This window comes from Microcebus murinus, chromosome 7 (genome assembly GCF_040939455.1).
Source record: "Microcebus murinus isolate Inina chromosome 7, M.murinus_Inina_mat1.0, whole genome shotgun sequence".
NCBI lineage: Eukaryota > Metazoa > Chordata > Mammalia > Primates > Cheirogaleidae > Microcebus > Microcebus murinus.
This window is the reverse complement of record NC_134110.1, coordinates 15,887,732-15,904,222: the sequence shown is the minus strand read 5'-3', so window position 1 is coordinate 15,904,222 and position 16,491 is coordinate 15,887,732. Positions and strand designations below refer to the sequence as shown.

Sequence of the window (16,491 nt, the reverse complement as noted above, 5' to 3'; positions counted from 1 at the left end):
TATTAATACAATGAAGGACAAAAACCATATGATCATCTCAATAGGTGAAAAGAAAGCCATGTGACAAAATCACACACCCTTTTAATGTTAAAAACACTCAACAAATGAGAAGTAGAAGGGAATTTACTCAATTAGATACAGGACATTTATGAAAAATCTACAGCTAACATTATACTTAATGGCAAAGATGGAAAGCTTCCTCCTAAGATCAAAAACACAAAGATGCCTGCTCTCCTCAATTTTATTCAGCATTCTAAGTCCAGAAGTAGTAGCTGCTTTTCTGTATGTAGTAATTCTGAATTCCATAGTGTCTTCTTTAACCTCTGTACTTAATGACCTTTTGCTAGTTAAAAATTCTTTATATCGATCCTCCCTGTTTAAATTATTGGTATATATTTTGTCTCCTAACTGGACCATGACACATACAAACAAACATACGCAACACACACTGATACACGCACAAAACATATGACAATAGCACAAAGGATGGGACGCATGAACTGGAAGTACTAATGAAAACGTTCTTATATTACATGTGAAATGCTAATGATATTCCATGAAGGCAGATTATGCTGAGTTACAGAAGCAACCTCAGAAGAATATGAACCTCAAAATGTTGAAATAATATAGAGTTAATAAGCCAACAGTGGTACTAAAATGGAATCCTAACTACAGGTTGAGTATCCCTTATTTGAAATGCTTGGGACCAGAAGTGTTTCAGATTTCAGATATTTTTGGCTTTCAGATTTTGGAATATTTGCATTATACTTACCAGTCAAGCATCTCTAATCTGAAAATCCAAAATCCTACATACTCCGATGAGCATTTCTTTTGAGCATAACGTTGGCACTCAAAGAGTTTCAGAGTTTGGAGGATTTCAGATTTTGGATTTTCAGATTACATATACTTAATCTGCAACACTAATTTAAAAGAAGGAAAGAAAAGAGGAAGAAAACAGCTGATACAAACAAAACAAATAGCAAGATGGTGGATTGAACCTCAATCATATCAATAATCATATTAAATGTAAATGATCTAAACACTCCAGTTAAAAGGCCTGGATTGTCAGACTGGTCAAAAATCAAAGAACCAAATAATGTTGATGTCAAGAAATCCACTTTAATCATAAAGATACAAACAGGTAAACAGGTTAAAATAAAATAAAATAAGTTCCAATTCTAGTAAAGCAGAATAAGCTCCTACTAGACTGATCCTGTGGCAGGTAACAACTAAAACTCTAAGGAAAATACACACATACATACATATACACCCCAACCCTAAGGCACTGTATAATACTGTAAATAAAAACAAGTCAATTCTAGAGTAAAGTCAGAACTTACAAGTAGGTGTGGCACTGGGTGAATTTGAGTTTCTTTTTTGAAAAAACAGCATTTAATCTAAGACAGGGTACAGTTAGCTACCACTCAAGGTAGCTAAAATTCTGATAGAAAATTTCAGTCTTCCTATCCTGAAGAACCAGAGGACACAGTTCAGGGCAACCACAGCCACGAGAAAGTAAAGAGAGAATACCAGAAAGAACCAGGGAGGGGAACCCCAAATTCTATGTATAAATTTTGCTTAAATCACCCCAGAATCATACACATGTGAAAGAAAATATAGCTAAAGATAAAAGAACTGGACTAAGATTTAAGGAACCCTCCAAGAGACAAACATTGTTTGAGTCAAACCAAGTAAAGTACTACCTAAAACAAAAATATGAATACTATTTGAGAGAATATAACAGATTCTAATCTCCAAAACATAACATTTCCAAATTCCAGGATATAATCTAAAATTAAAATTATTCAACATATGAAAATCCACACAAATGTGATCTATCATCAAGAACCAAAAAGATAAATAATGGATGGGAATCTCAAGATAACCCAGATGTTAGAATTAGCAGACAAGGATTTTTAAAGTAGCTATTATAACTATGCCAGTGATCTAAAGTAAAATATGCCTATATTACAAAGATAGTAAATCTAATCAAAGAAATAGAAACTTTTTAAAAAAGGAAAATTCTAGAACTGAAAAATTTATTGGATAAAGATGAACAACAGAATGAATATGACAAAGGATAGAGCCAATGAACATCAAGACAGATCAACATAAATGATCTAAGCTGAAGTGCAGAATGAGAAAAGATTGTAGGAAACATGAATAGAGCCTCAGAGGCATATGACATAACATCAACAGGTCTAATACACACACATATACACACACACAATGAGTCCAAGAAGAAGAGAAGGTACATAAAAATAGTACATAAAAATATTTGAAGAAATAATGATTGAAAATATTTCAAATTTGGTAAAAAACATAAATTCACAGGTTCAAACAGCTCAGCAAACTCCAAGATAAATATAAAGAAAATCATATCTGGGCATATCAAACTGTTGAAAACCAGTGATAAAAAAAATCACGAAAGCACTCACAGAAAAATGGCATCTTACATACATGTAGAAAATGTTTAGAGTCCCACTCAGAAGACAGTCAACAGTATCTTTAAAGAACTTAAAGCAAAAAATTGTTAAGCTAAAATTCAACAGCCATTGTATATGTAATTCAGTTTGGAGTATTATGTTGCAGTCTTCAACTTCATGATTACTTCACCTTATTGCCTGAAGATCCCAAGGATTTTTTCTTTAAAGTCTAAAAAAGCCTTTAACAAAATTCCACATCCATTACTAATAAAATTCTTAGGAAAACAAGAATCAATGACAGGAAAGGCAAGGCAGTCCCAAGATAGTCGCTATTAATCTCTACTATCTGGCATTCATAGCCTTCTCTCAAGCATGGTCTAGACCTAGTGACTTGCTTCTACTATACAGAATACAGCAAAAGTGATGGGTTGCCACTCTCAAGAATAGATTAGAAAAAGACAGTGGTTTCTTTATTCTATACTTCCTCTTGCTCTTTTGCTTGCTCACTCTGATGGAAGCCAGTTGCTATGTTATGAGCTATCCTATAAAGAGACCAAGTGGCAAGGTACTGAGGAAGTCCTCTGGCTAAAAGCCAGTAAGAAACTGAGTCCTTTAGTTCAACAGCCTATAAGGAATTGAATCCTGCCAACAACCATGTAAGTAAATATAGAAGAGGATCTTTCTTCAGTTGAGTCTTCTTATGAGACCACAGACCTTGCCAACAACCTTGATTGTAGACAAAGGCATCCAGCTAAGCCAGGTCTGGGGCCTCAGAAAATACCATATAACTGAGTGTTTATTCTTTTAAATCATTATCTTTTGAGTTCATTTGTTAAGCAGCAATGGATAATTAATATAGATGGATATTTGCTTAACACCATAGACTACATATACATGTAAAGCCAGCATCTTTCTTAATGAGGAAACCCTAGAGAATCTGTGATAAAAGTAACTGAAACTATAAAATATTTCAGCAAGATGTCAGAATATAAAGTTAACATGCAAAAATCAATAGTGTTCACATATACAAAAAACAACCAGTTAGAAGATATAACAGATAAGAAAACTCATTTACAACAACAAAAAAATATTTAGGAACAGACTTTAGAAATTTGCAAAACCTATATGAAGAAAACTATAAAGCACCCTAAAGGACATAAAAGTAGACCTAAAAGATGGAAAGACATCTTCATTTTTAGAAATACACACTGAAGCACTTAGAGGTAAAGAAAGAGCCATGATGTATGTAACTTACTATCAAAAACTCAGGAAAAAAAATAAATGCATATATTCAAATGTACAAAGAGAAGGAAAGCAAATTTGATAAAGCAAGTTTTGGGATCAAACACCACCAAAAATGTTTAAATGGAATCTAATCAAGAGGAAACAATCAGATAAATTCAGACATTTACTTTAAAAAGACATAATTTTTGAAAACTGGGATAATTCAAATATAAATTATATATTAGATTACATTGAATTAATATTACTTTTCTTAGGCGTGATAATGATATCATGCTTGCAATTCACTTTCAAATGATTTAACACAAAAAAGTTGAGGGGGGAAGAAGAGGAAAAGGCAAAGAAGGAGAAAGAGAAAGCAAATGTGGCAAAATGTTAAAATTGGTTAAATTAGGTGAAGGGTCTATGTGTGTTCATTGTACTATGTTTTCAACTTTTCTGTCAGTTAGAAATTTTTCAAAATGAAAGGATAGGGTAAAAGAAAATGACAGAGAAGATGGAGGTGTAAGGTTAGCTTTCCTTTCTCTACCTCCTGAAAATCGTGTCAAATAAAAAGAACAAGAAACAGCAATGTAAGCCCTCCTGTAAAAAAGTTAGGAGGCATCTAGGAAGAAAGGAAAATATATCTAAATTTATCCTCCTTAGTGGTAAGTTAACAGATACTTAACATTGATGCATTAAAAAACAAAGGTATAAACATATTCTTTAGCATTGTGGAGGTACTCATAAAAGGAATTAAAACAAATGAAGTGTGGAAGACACAGGGAAAGAGATTTTTACTGTACATTTTAAATATGTTATACTGTCTGTTTATATCAAGCATCACATGTAGGAGTAGCAGTATTAATAATAACAGATTTTCTCAAATACATGGACTATCCAGGATTCGCTGACAAAAGACTCTGTAATGTATCTCTTATTAGCTTCACTGCCTTGAGGTAAGATTTTTAAAACTCAAATTCAAATGGCAAAATACTAAAAAATATTATTTGTTTTAGTAGAATTCCAGTTCTACCTACATGAGCACCATGAACACAAAACCAAAAAAAAGAAAAAAAGAAATTAATACATTAAAATGATATATTCTTCTATTTCAAATAACTTAAAATTATTTTCATTCTTGTTTTTTAAATATTTGAATAAACAGACTCACAGTTCCACAAGGTTTGGAAGCTTCTGAGCAAGGTTTTCTGGCTGAAAATTAAAAACTCAGAATTAAATTTTATTTTTGAAAAATGTATAAACATTTCTAATTAGCTTAAACATGAAGTACTATCTTTTTGAGGGGTGTAAATTTTGAGAAAATGTGAAAATAATAAATCAGTAATTCTGGGTTTTATGCTTACATAGACTATACTCCAGTTTAAAATGCATGAGTTTGAATACTTAAAATCAATGTCCCTTAGACCCACCAGAAATCTCATATTCCATGGTCATGAAAAAACAGAAACGTGCTTAGCAGACACAGACAGAGGGAAGAACACCACGTGAAAATGGAGCCAGAGACTGGAGCCATGCAGCTGCAAGCCTAGGAACACTGAAGACTGCTGGCAACCAACAGAAGCTGGGAAAAGGCACGGAACAGATTCTCCCTCAGAGCCTGAGAAGGAATCAACCCTGACCACACCTTGATTTTGGACTTCCGGCATCCAGAATGGTGAGAGAATAAATTTCTGTTGCTTTAAGCCACCCAGTTTGTGATAATTTGTTATGGCAGCCCTAGCAAATTAATACACCCTCCAAACTCCCAACATGCTCAAGAGAAAGTAAAGGAAATCCCCAGGGCTCCCAGATGCCAAAGCCCTAACTGAGCTGGGAGAGAAGAACAGAGGAAGCTGGAGATCATGTGGCCCAAGGGAGTGTCAGACCTGGCTAAAGGTTTGGAGATCCGAGTACAGGTGTGGTGTGGCAGGGATAGGAAACTAGCCATTGGGAAGAAAGAGGAAAGAGACGAATCTAGGTCCCTTACTGAGAGTCAGAGCCCTGAAAGGCTGGCCTTTCCATGAAAAGAATCCTAGAACAATTCCACTCATGGGTTGAAAGCAGGCTTCTCTCTGCTGGAGGCACTGGGTAGGGGAGAAAGCCAGCCCGCATGTGTGTGAGCGTCTGTGTGTGTGTATACATACACGAATATATATATATGTATATATATATATATACGAAATACATATATACATATATATACACACAAAATCTCACACACAGACATAAACACACACAGGGTTCTAATTTACAGACAAAGATATGAGACATAAGATTGAAGGAGTACAGTTGAGTCAGGAGTAAATTTTTTTCATTCTATATTCAAGCACATTGTAGTGTAAACTACATATATATAACAAAGAATCAGGAATGACTTTTTAGAAGAAATCAAGTCTGACTTGAGTTCTGAAAGACACATAAATTATAAGAGGTTGACACGGGATAAAAAGGATGACAGTTCTGGATAGCTTTCTAGGCAAAAGCAGCAACATATGAAAAGGCAAAAGAGAATGAGGTACGTTAGGGAAATTGCAAATACTATCTATGCTGCTATAACTCCGTAAGAGTACTCCGGAAGGAATCTGACATTTTCCAAAATTCTTGTTATAAACACAATTATGTCAATAGAAAAACCAAAGGGTTGGTTGGGGACTAGCAAGTTTTAGATTTATAATAACAATGTATGAAATATTTCCAAATAAAGAGTATAACACAAAGAAATTTTTCATACAGAAGCTTATAGTAACAGTGATTATTAGTTCAAAAAGGATTAGAATTTCTACTCCCCATCTATTCCTATTTTATACATATAACTTACCCTTTTTTGATAATCAAATATCACTGAATATAAATATTGTTATGAAGTCAATGAAGCATTTATTAAGTACCTACTTTTGCTAGAACCTCTTGTATTCAGTTTTATTTATTTATTTTTAGAGACGGTCTTGCTCTGTTGTCCAGGCTGGAGTGCAATGTTGTAATCATAGCTCACTGCATGCATACTCAAATTCCTGGGCTCAAGTTAACCTCCCCCCTTGGTCTCCCAAAACACTGGGATTACAGGTGTGAGCCACCATGCCCCACCTGTATTTAGTTGTTTTTTGTTTTTTTTTTGAGACAGAGTCTTGCTTTGTTGCCCAGGCTAGAGTGAGTGCCGTGGCATCAGCCTCGCTCACAGTAACCTCAAACTCCTGGGCTCAAATAATCTTACTGCCTCAACCTCCTGAGTAGCTGGGACTACAGGCATGTGCCACCATGCCCAGCTAATTTTTTCTATATATATTAGTTGGCCAATCAATTTCTTTCTATTTATAGTAGAGACGGGGTCTCGCTCTTGCTCAGGCTGGTTTCAAACTATTGACCTTGAGCAATCCACCCGCTTCTGCCTTCCAGAGTGCTTGGATTACAGGTATGAGCCACTGCGCCCGGCCATGTATTTAGTTTTAAAATGCCAAAAGCTATGACTCTTTTTTCCCCCATGTTCTGATAAAAATATATGCAATAAGGTCCTTCAAAAAAAAGTCCTTCCTCAGATGTTACTCAGGGATCTATCTAAATCCCTGGAATGTTTCCTTTTAGTATTGGTATCTCTTAGTAAGGAGGGTATACACTTCCATTTATGGGCATACAAAGCATCCTAGGAAAACTAGAGGACTATGTGTGTGAGGAGGGGTGGTGGTAATTATAGCTGTTCATAGAAAAAGGAAACATCAAGAAAAGAAATGCTGTTAGACCCTCATCTAGTTTCATCTGCTACAATATCTATATTGTATCTGGATAACTCACACAACCCACGGTCATTCTTTCTGGATACCTGCTTGGCTCCATCAGACAGCATTCTAATCTTTCCATGACAAACTAGTTTGTTCTTTTGAGCTACAGCTATAATAGACAAAATTAAACACTGAAATAATGCTTCTGCTGCCGAAAGTACGTCTTTGTCTTTGTTAACAAGTAAGTACATTGTGTTTTTATTTAAAAAGAAGCACACCGGCCTTGAGAAAATTTCAGTTTGTTAGAATAATGCCTTTTTAAAAAATATACCAAAAATCCATTTATGAACAGATGCCCCAAAAGCCTGGCAAATAAGCAGCCAGTTGCATAGACTCTGGCTGACACCTACTGGTGTTGTATATCATTCTCTGCTTTCTCATACTACACTGTTAGCACTATAGCTCAATAATACATGGGAAATACTACACAATTTAATTTTTATACTTCTATAATTTATGTACAGTAAGTGACTGAACAATTATAAATTAATGTCAGTTTTTGGTACTCTATGGATAGCTAAGCTCTAATGTTGGATTAAGGGTGTCACACAAGCCAGTTTATGCTAGCCCATAGGATTTATAAGCTATTGTTTTTTAATGTTCTTAAGTTTAAAATTCTAATAAAAGCAATAGTCTTAGTTTTTTTCAAACCTGTTATTACTATTATTTCCTTCTTTTTTCACAATTTTGAAACAGAAAAGTTTTAACACATAAATAACCTGTATCCAAATTCCTTCAGCATAAATACCTCCTACTAAATGTCTTGAAAAGCCAAAGATTCTCTTCATTAAATCTCACTCTCATTATCATTTAGCCAAACAATTTTTCTTTACAAATGAAAAAGTACACTTCAGCAAGCACAGTTAGTATAAAGTTTACTTCAAATTTCAATCAATGATGCTTTACCACATACTTTTAGACTCTCCTTAAATGGGAATGTTTTAAAATTTTGTATCTTGAAACAAATATTTCAAATATTTTGTAGACACCACCAAGTTCAGTGATGTTCTTTGGTAGGCACTGTGCACCACTTACTACCTTTTCTTCTCCTTCCAAACCCCTCCACCTGGTAGGACTGCATTTCTCTCTTCAAGCTGACCACGGCTAAGTGACTCGCTTTGGTCAGTGAAATTAAGTCAAAGTGGAAGCCTTAAAGACACTGAGTGTAAAAGACCTCACCCCTTTCTCACAGTGACCTCCAGATGGTGGAAGCTTTGTCAGGTTTCATCTGTAAGTAAGGATACCCCAAACCAGAATCCCCAATCTTGAGACAGGTAGTGCAGTGTCAGCAAGAATATTTGTGCTGTTCCAAGCCACTAAGACTCAGGGTTCACCAAACTCTGCTCCATCCTGGCCTCTAACAACATATTTCAAAGAAGTCACAAATTAAATACATTTTGGTTCTTACAGCAGTTATGAAAAGTAGAATAAAGCAGAATATATAAGAATTAACTCAAAATGGATCAATGACTTAAGAACTAAAACCATAACACACAGAACATAGGAGTAAGTCTCCATGACCTTGGATTTGGGAATGGATTCATAGACATTACACCAAAAGTATAAGCAACAATAGAAAATACATAAATTAGATGTCATCAAAGTTAAAAACTTTTGTACATTAATCAGTGGTAGGAGCAATGAAGTAAATTTAATGGAATACATTTCTAAAATAGCATATTTCTGAAATCATAAATAAGTTTATTTAGTTTCTAACCCTTTGCTGTACATAAGCAGAATTTATCTGTTATATATATGAGAAAAAGCTGAATGCTTTAAATCCTTTGAAAACACTCACCATATAAACTTGCACTTGAGTTTGCATGTTCTTTTTGTTAATGTGTGTTCTACTTTCCCCAAATTTCCAATGTATGTCATGCTTAACCCAAGAAGAACAATTTCTTCTGAATTCCTTATTTGATTTACGCAACTACACCTTACTTAATTATATTCTAACGTTGCAAATTTTACCATAAGTGGATAAAAGTAAAATTGCTCTTCTGAAAGTGTGTCCTGTGCTTTTAGACTATGGAGTTCCACAAATACAAAATACATTCTTAATTTTCATAGAAACTCATTATCACTTCTAAATCAGAAATGTTCTTGTGCTAATGATGTTATGGGCCGGGCGCTGTGGCTCACGCCTGTAATCCTAGCTCTTGGGAGGCCGAGGCGGGCGGATTGCTCAAGGTCAGGAGTTCAAAACCAGCCTGAGCAAGAGCGAGACCCCGTCTCTACTATAAATAGAAAGAAATTAATTGGCCAACTGATATATATATAAAAAATTAGCCGGGCATGGTGGCGCATGCCTGTAGTCCCAGCTACCCGGGAGGCTGAGGCAGAAGGATCACTTGAGCCCAGGAGTTTGAGGTTGCTGTGAGCTAGGCTGACGCCACGGCACTCACTCTAGCCTGGGCAACAAAGCGAGACTCTGTCTCAAAAAAAAAAAAAAAAAAAAATGATGTTATGAAAAGGAACAAAAGTTTTTTTCTGCTTAAAATATGTAGTTATTGTATATTTCTAGCTACATAAAAAATAAAACATGGTTACAAACTGGAAAAAAAAAAGAAAGTAAAAAGACAATCTAAAGAATAAGAGAAAATATTTACAAATCATATATCTGATAAGGGTTTAGCATCCAGAATATAAACAACTCAACAACAAAAAGACAAACAACTCAATTTTACAAGGGCAAAGGATCTGAACAGACATTCCTTTAAAGAAGTTATACAAATGGCCAATAAGCACACGAAAAGATGTTTGACATCATTAGCATTAGGAAAATGCAAATCAAAACCACAATGAGGTACCACTTCATATCCACTAGCATAGCTGTAGCAATAAAAAAAATGGAAAATATTTGGGGGGAGGGGGGGAAATGGGCATTTATTGAAACCTTAAAATCTGTACCCCCATAATATGCCAAAATAAAAAAAAAATGGAAAATAATAAGTGTTGGCAAGGATGTGGAAAAATTGGAACCCTTGTACATTGCTGGCGGTAATGTAAAATGGTTCAGCCACTGTGGAAAACAATTTGGTTGTTCCTCAAAAAGATAAACACAGAATTACCATATGACCCCACAATTCCTCTCTTATTTATATACCCGAAAGAACTGAAAACAGGTCCTTAAACAGGTACATGTAAATCCATGTCCATAGCAGCTCTAATCACAGTAGCCAAAAGGTGGGAACAGCAGAAATATCCATCAATGAATGGGTAAGCAAATTGTAGTATATCCATACAATGGAATCTAACTGAGCCATAAAAAAGAATAAAGTACTGATACATGCTACAACTTAGAGAAACCTTGAAAACATTCTGCTAAGTGAAAGAAGCCAGACACAAAGTTCATATATGATCTTATTTATATGTAATATCCAGAATAGAAAAATCCAGAGAGAGAAAACAGATTAGAGGTTGCAAAGGCTGGGAGTGGGGGTGGAGGCGAGGGAATGGGAAGAAACTACTTAATGGGTAAGGGGCTTTATCTTGGAGTGATGGGAATATCTTGAACTAAACAGAGGTGGTTATACACATTGTGAATGCACTAAATGCTAAGGAATTGTCCACTTCAGAATGTTTAATTTTATTATGTCAATTTCACTTCAATAAACTTTAAAAACTGTTTCAATTTTTAAAAAGTTGATGAGTTTTGGTACTGAAGGAAAAAAGTACTTCGTTCACCAACTACCATAACACACTCAACAAGTTTTCTAGCTGGATCAATAAGCTGACATTATTGTTTTTGAGCAGCTTCACAGCATAAGTTAAATACCATGTGTCTATATAAAAACAACCTTGGTCAACCTCTTTTACCATTCCTCCTCAGTATTTGCCCATTCCTCTTCATTTCTCTCCGCTTTTATATATGTTAAAGAGCTGTATTTATCAAGAGAGGAATCAGAAACCCTAGCAGGCTAATGGCATCAGAGAGAGAGAGAACCAGATAATCGGCACAACCTGATGTCCTTTACCATCTACCTTTGTCTCCTGGCTCACTTTCCATTAATTATTCATTTTCATTTTTTGTTGTTTCTCTCTACCGTGATGGAAATACTCTTTATCTGTGCTGTCCAAGATGGCAGTCACTAGCCACATATGGCTATTAAGTACTTAGAATGTACCGTGTTTCCTGAAAATAAGCCCTAGCATGATTTCTAAGCATTTGCGCAATATAAGCCCTACCCCAAAAATAAGACCTAGTGATGGTAGTGGCTACACAGTGTATCTGCACAAGCTATGCATTTCATCGCGGAGCAGTAAAGACCACGAGCAGCCCTTCTCATCTGCCCCATGAGAGCTTTATTCCTCAACATGAGAGACTGGGGCCAATGGTTTTAAAGGAAATAGAGTCGCAAGAAATTCAGGATGGAATTCGGGGTTTGGAGAGTTATGATGATGTTCCAGAAGACGACGACTTAACTATATTTGAATAAATGTAGATTGTTGCACCGTACTTAAAAAATATAACACATTCCCTGAAAATAAGCCCTAGGGTGTCTTCTTGAGGAAAAATAAATATAAGATCCTGTCTTATTTTCGGGGAAACTCGGTAGTTACGTGGCTGAGCAACTGACTCTTTAATATTCATTCTTTCACTTTGATTTATGTGTTAATAGCTATATGTGGCTGGCAGCTACCATATAAGAGAATGCAGAAATTGTATCTTTATACTCACAACCTGTTTTACCACTTGAACTCAGCTCTTTTAAATGTAAAACACAAAAAGGAACTATTAACTATATGAATGATAAATATTTTAGGTTATTTTTCTTAGAAATAAATATTTGCTTAGCATTTATAGACTGAAGCTATCATCTTTAGAAATGTAAATTTAAAATTTTAAGTATTTTCAAAACCATAAGTGTTTTATGACCAAAAATATAAACTTCAAGATTGTTATTTTTAACTTAGCAAAAAATCACAGAAAATCTGCTCAAAATTAAAAATACTATACATTCAGTACATCTACAAAAAGGAAATATGTATATGAATTTGATAAAAGTTTGATTACCAAGAAAATACTTTACAAAAGAAAAAACTAGCATTTTCATAAATCTAGATCCCATGGGAAATTCAAAAAAATTATTAATTTTACAAAAAAAGAAAAAACTAGCATTAAAAATTGCTGAAATGACTCATGAAGTTTAATCTCTAAAATATTTAAGAATGAAAGTTACATAAATATTGTAAACAAGGGTTGAAGGTTAGAGAATCAATTGTTCTTATCTAGCTTTCTGTTTTTTTAAAAAAACTATAATATACATTCAATAAGTATGATTTTATAACTGGAATTTTCAAAGCAATGGAAAAATACATGCAAAAAACAATACTAACACTTAGTCCCATAAAGTCATAGCAACCATTTAAAATTATACATAGCCTGAATAATTCTATAAGTTTATCATAATTGTTTCTTTGGTTTTTTGGGAGGAAGCAGGTTCTAAGCTCAATGCATGATATTTCAAGTGTCTTACTTACATAATGCATATATATTTGTTGACTGATTTCATGGCCTAACACTGGTGTTTCAGTTTTAGTGCACAGATGTCTCACTACAGTACAGTGAATGTTTGAAAATGAATTTAAACTTGTGGAAACATACACATAGCAATGGCCTTTGAGCCTTCTGCTGCAAATAATGCCCTTCAAATACACAAGAAAATAGTCTGGTGTAAGGGCAAGACCCCTAGTCCTGTAGCCTCTTTCTACCTTTACTAAGTTCCCAGGCAGGAACTAGGAATCACAAAGAGAGGTAAGTCAGGTTCCCTATATTTTACTTAAGAAAGAATGATGTATGCTTTAAAAGTATTTCTATTAAGTTAGACTTTTACTCATAGGAAAACTCAGAGATAAACTTTATAGAGGTTAACTGGGAAAATTCACTTAATATGCAATACCTCATTACTCCACAGTAGATAAATGTAGTTAAGTTTTAACTATGTGGTGCTAGGTTAGAAAGAGGTCCTTAATAAATACTTGTAGAATTAAAATGAAACCAGGATTAATTGGACTACAAATTAGGAAATCTTGTTTTTGCTCCAACTCACCATAAAAGTGAATTTAGACTCATCTATTAACCCCTCCCAAGCTTAGTTTCTTTGAAAAGAAAAATTGTTTAAATTATAAAGCTCCTTCTAAGCTTTAGAATATTAAGAATCAATCAACAGGATTAAATCATAGGATATTAATTTTCTGAAAAATGAGAACCTTTAAATTATGACATGTAAGAGGCTTATCTACAGTTTCTTAACTATTTGACAAGAAACCACTGTCAATTAACCAATGAAGAAAAAACTTCTAAATCTGAAAATTCAACAGGAAAAGCAGCTTTGATTTGTAACAAAACTCTGAAATTTCAGACACATGCATATTACTAAGATAGGATAAATTTGTAATACTGTTTTCAAGGACTGTACTATATATAACATATAAACACTAAAACACAAACAGATCATCAGAATGCTTTACTTTTGACATACTTGCCTATTCCCACATATTCAATTTAAGAAATAATTAAGATGCTTTTATACAGATCTACCTCAAGAACAGAGCAATCAGAGAGCTCAATCATGATGATTATGGAGGCCCTGCATGCACTCTAGAGCAGTTTAAGTGGGTCCAACAGATTGAGGAAAAACAAGAAGCCCCTTGCATTGGAATTCATTCAAAATGAACCAAACAACAAAACTTAATTTCCTCTTCCTATTTCTCCTACCACACTTGATTGCATCATACTCTTTTATGCTATCTCCATGTTTTTCCCTCAAGATGTTTCAAAGCTCATTTGACCCAATTTCTACTGTTACAAAATTCAAAAGGGGCAGATAGATGTAGTTGTGTGAGTTTCCTACCCATCAACCTCTCTCCCCCTCAACCTAGCCACCAGCTGCAAGAGAGTAATCTTTGTCAATACAGCATCGGCATATGAATCACCATTATTATAAATCAAAATAGACTCATTGATTAACAAAATTTGATAGCCTGATAAAACCTTAATGGCACTATATTCCAACCACCTTATTTTAATTGATTCTCACTTATAAAAATAAGTATCAAAAAGAATATAAACCAAACTTAGTAGAGCCTTCCCCTTTTACTATAAATACCTAAGTAAGGCTCTGTTTCTTTTAGCTCCACCCCTACCTTCACACCCTCCACCCAAACATAGTTATAATATTATGTTTGACGTACAACTTTTTGATGCATTAGTTCATTTATAAAACAGGGATAATAATGCCTATCTCATAGGACAGTCTTGAGGATTAAATAATACACACAAATTGCTTAAAACAGTGCCTGGCACTTGGTAACAACTCAACGATGTTAATTGCTATCAGATTTTAATCAATCCAATAGTGATGAACATTTAGGTTTTAAGTTTTCATCATATACAATTCTGTGATTGGGCATCCTTGTTCACTATTTTTTGTTAAATTCTTGCAAGTGAAAATGCTGACTCAAAACACTCATGTAAAATTTTGCTAGATATAACCTGACCACCCACCAAAGGCACTGCCAGTCCCTCCAAGAGTTTGTGAAGTATCTTCTCCTCATTGTTTCCGACATTGGGTATTAATAATCTTTAACACTAGGTATTAATCTTTTTAATTTTTTCCAATCTGATAGGTAAAAATGATCACGGTTTTATCACTTCTGCTACTGAAAGTTGAACATCTTTTTATGTGTTCTTACTATCTGTATTTTTTATCATTTGCATGCTCATATTTGATGTGGAAGGTCAGGAATGTTTTCTGCTGGGCCAACAGGAAAGAAAACACATCTGTGTTTCATCTCCTAGTTTAATTCAGAAACATGACTGACAGAACTCCCCTTCATTTCAATTTCAGTAGAATATAATTTTTACGTTAAATTTTCTCTTGGTGCATAGATTAACTGCTTAATCAGGATCCATCTGTTCTTGTTGCTTAGCCATAAGTCAAATTCTCCCTCTTTCATTAAAATTCAGATGCCCTTTTTTTTTGTCCATTCATTTTTATAATAAAATCAGCAGCTGGTGAGAGGTCCATCAATATTTGGGTAAGTCACTCTTTTACTTCCTCAGGAAGGCCAACTGTTCCAATTAAGACAAGTTGACAAATCCATTAAGTGCTTTTGCTTGCTTCCAGGTTGAGATTTTTTGTTCTTGTTGTTTTCCTCCAAGTCTCCTGCAGCCTTTTATTTTATAAATGGGGACGTGAGGTCCGAAGAGGTTAAGCACTTAGAATCTGGATCTGCTACCCCTCAATCCTGAGTTTCATTACCAATGAAATACCCACCCTGGGACTACAGTCCTCAAATGCTCCAACTACTATTTCTTCCCTTGATGAACTTCAGAGTTAAGAACTAGTGAATGCTGCTTCTAAGTTATATTCCTTCTCCCTCTTACAAAGACCCCAGTTACTGATGGGGGGCTGCCCCTCCACCAGCACATCCAGACCCTGCTATCATCAGAAACTTCTCCGTGATTAAAGTCTCTCTCCATAACCGCAGTACCCCACCTCCCAGATGGCTTACTCAATCATCCCCAGGACATTTCTTCAACATCAAGGGGTCCTTTGGACCCTCTCCATTCTCCCTGTTCACTCACTCCTCTTTTCTTTCTTCACCTCCAATCCAGCTCATATTTCATGTCCCATCATTTTAATCACTCTTGCCAAAATCCTAAACCTCTATAGTCTCCCTGTACTCATATTGCATCCAGCCGGCAAAAATCTAAACCTGTATGATTGCTCAATGCACTAAGGTTACCCATAATATCAAACTCTTGACTTTTCTTCTACCTCTTTGACAGCTGCTTCTTATCTCTTATACCCAAATTTCAAATGTAGAAATTTACAGGAATTTTCTTCTCAATTTTTAAGTAATTTCATTCTTACCCTTGGCTTCTATCATCATCGATATGGCACAGATTCCCACATTTATACATATCTAGCTCAGAATCCTCACAGGTCCTGAGAATACTTTTATTCCCCAAACCTGGTCCACTTCTAATATTCCCTCACTCAATAAACCACCAGCCACACAGTTACGCAAACCTGAAACTGAGAAATTCTTTGGTCTCA

General features: G+C 34.8%; 1 protein-coding gene across 6 annotated transcripts in view; it reads right to left on the bottom strand.

Annotated features, from left to right (window-relative positions):
* Positions 1 to 16,491, bottom strand: part of LRRC28 (leucine rich repeat containing 28) — a 113,087-nt gene that overhangs the window by 88,707 nt on the left and 7,889 nt on the right. For all 6 annotated transcript variants that reach the window (XM_076004803.1, XM_076004802.1, XM_076004801.1 and 3 more), the window contains exon 3: positions 4,822 to 4,862. In XM_076004803.1, the coding sequence (XP_075860918.1) occupies positions 4,822 to 4,862 (41 nt within the window). The remainder of the gene's footprint in view (positions 1 to 4,821; positions 4,863 to 16,491) is intronic.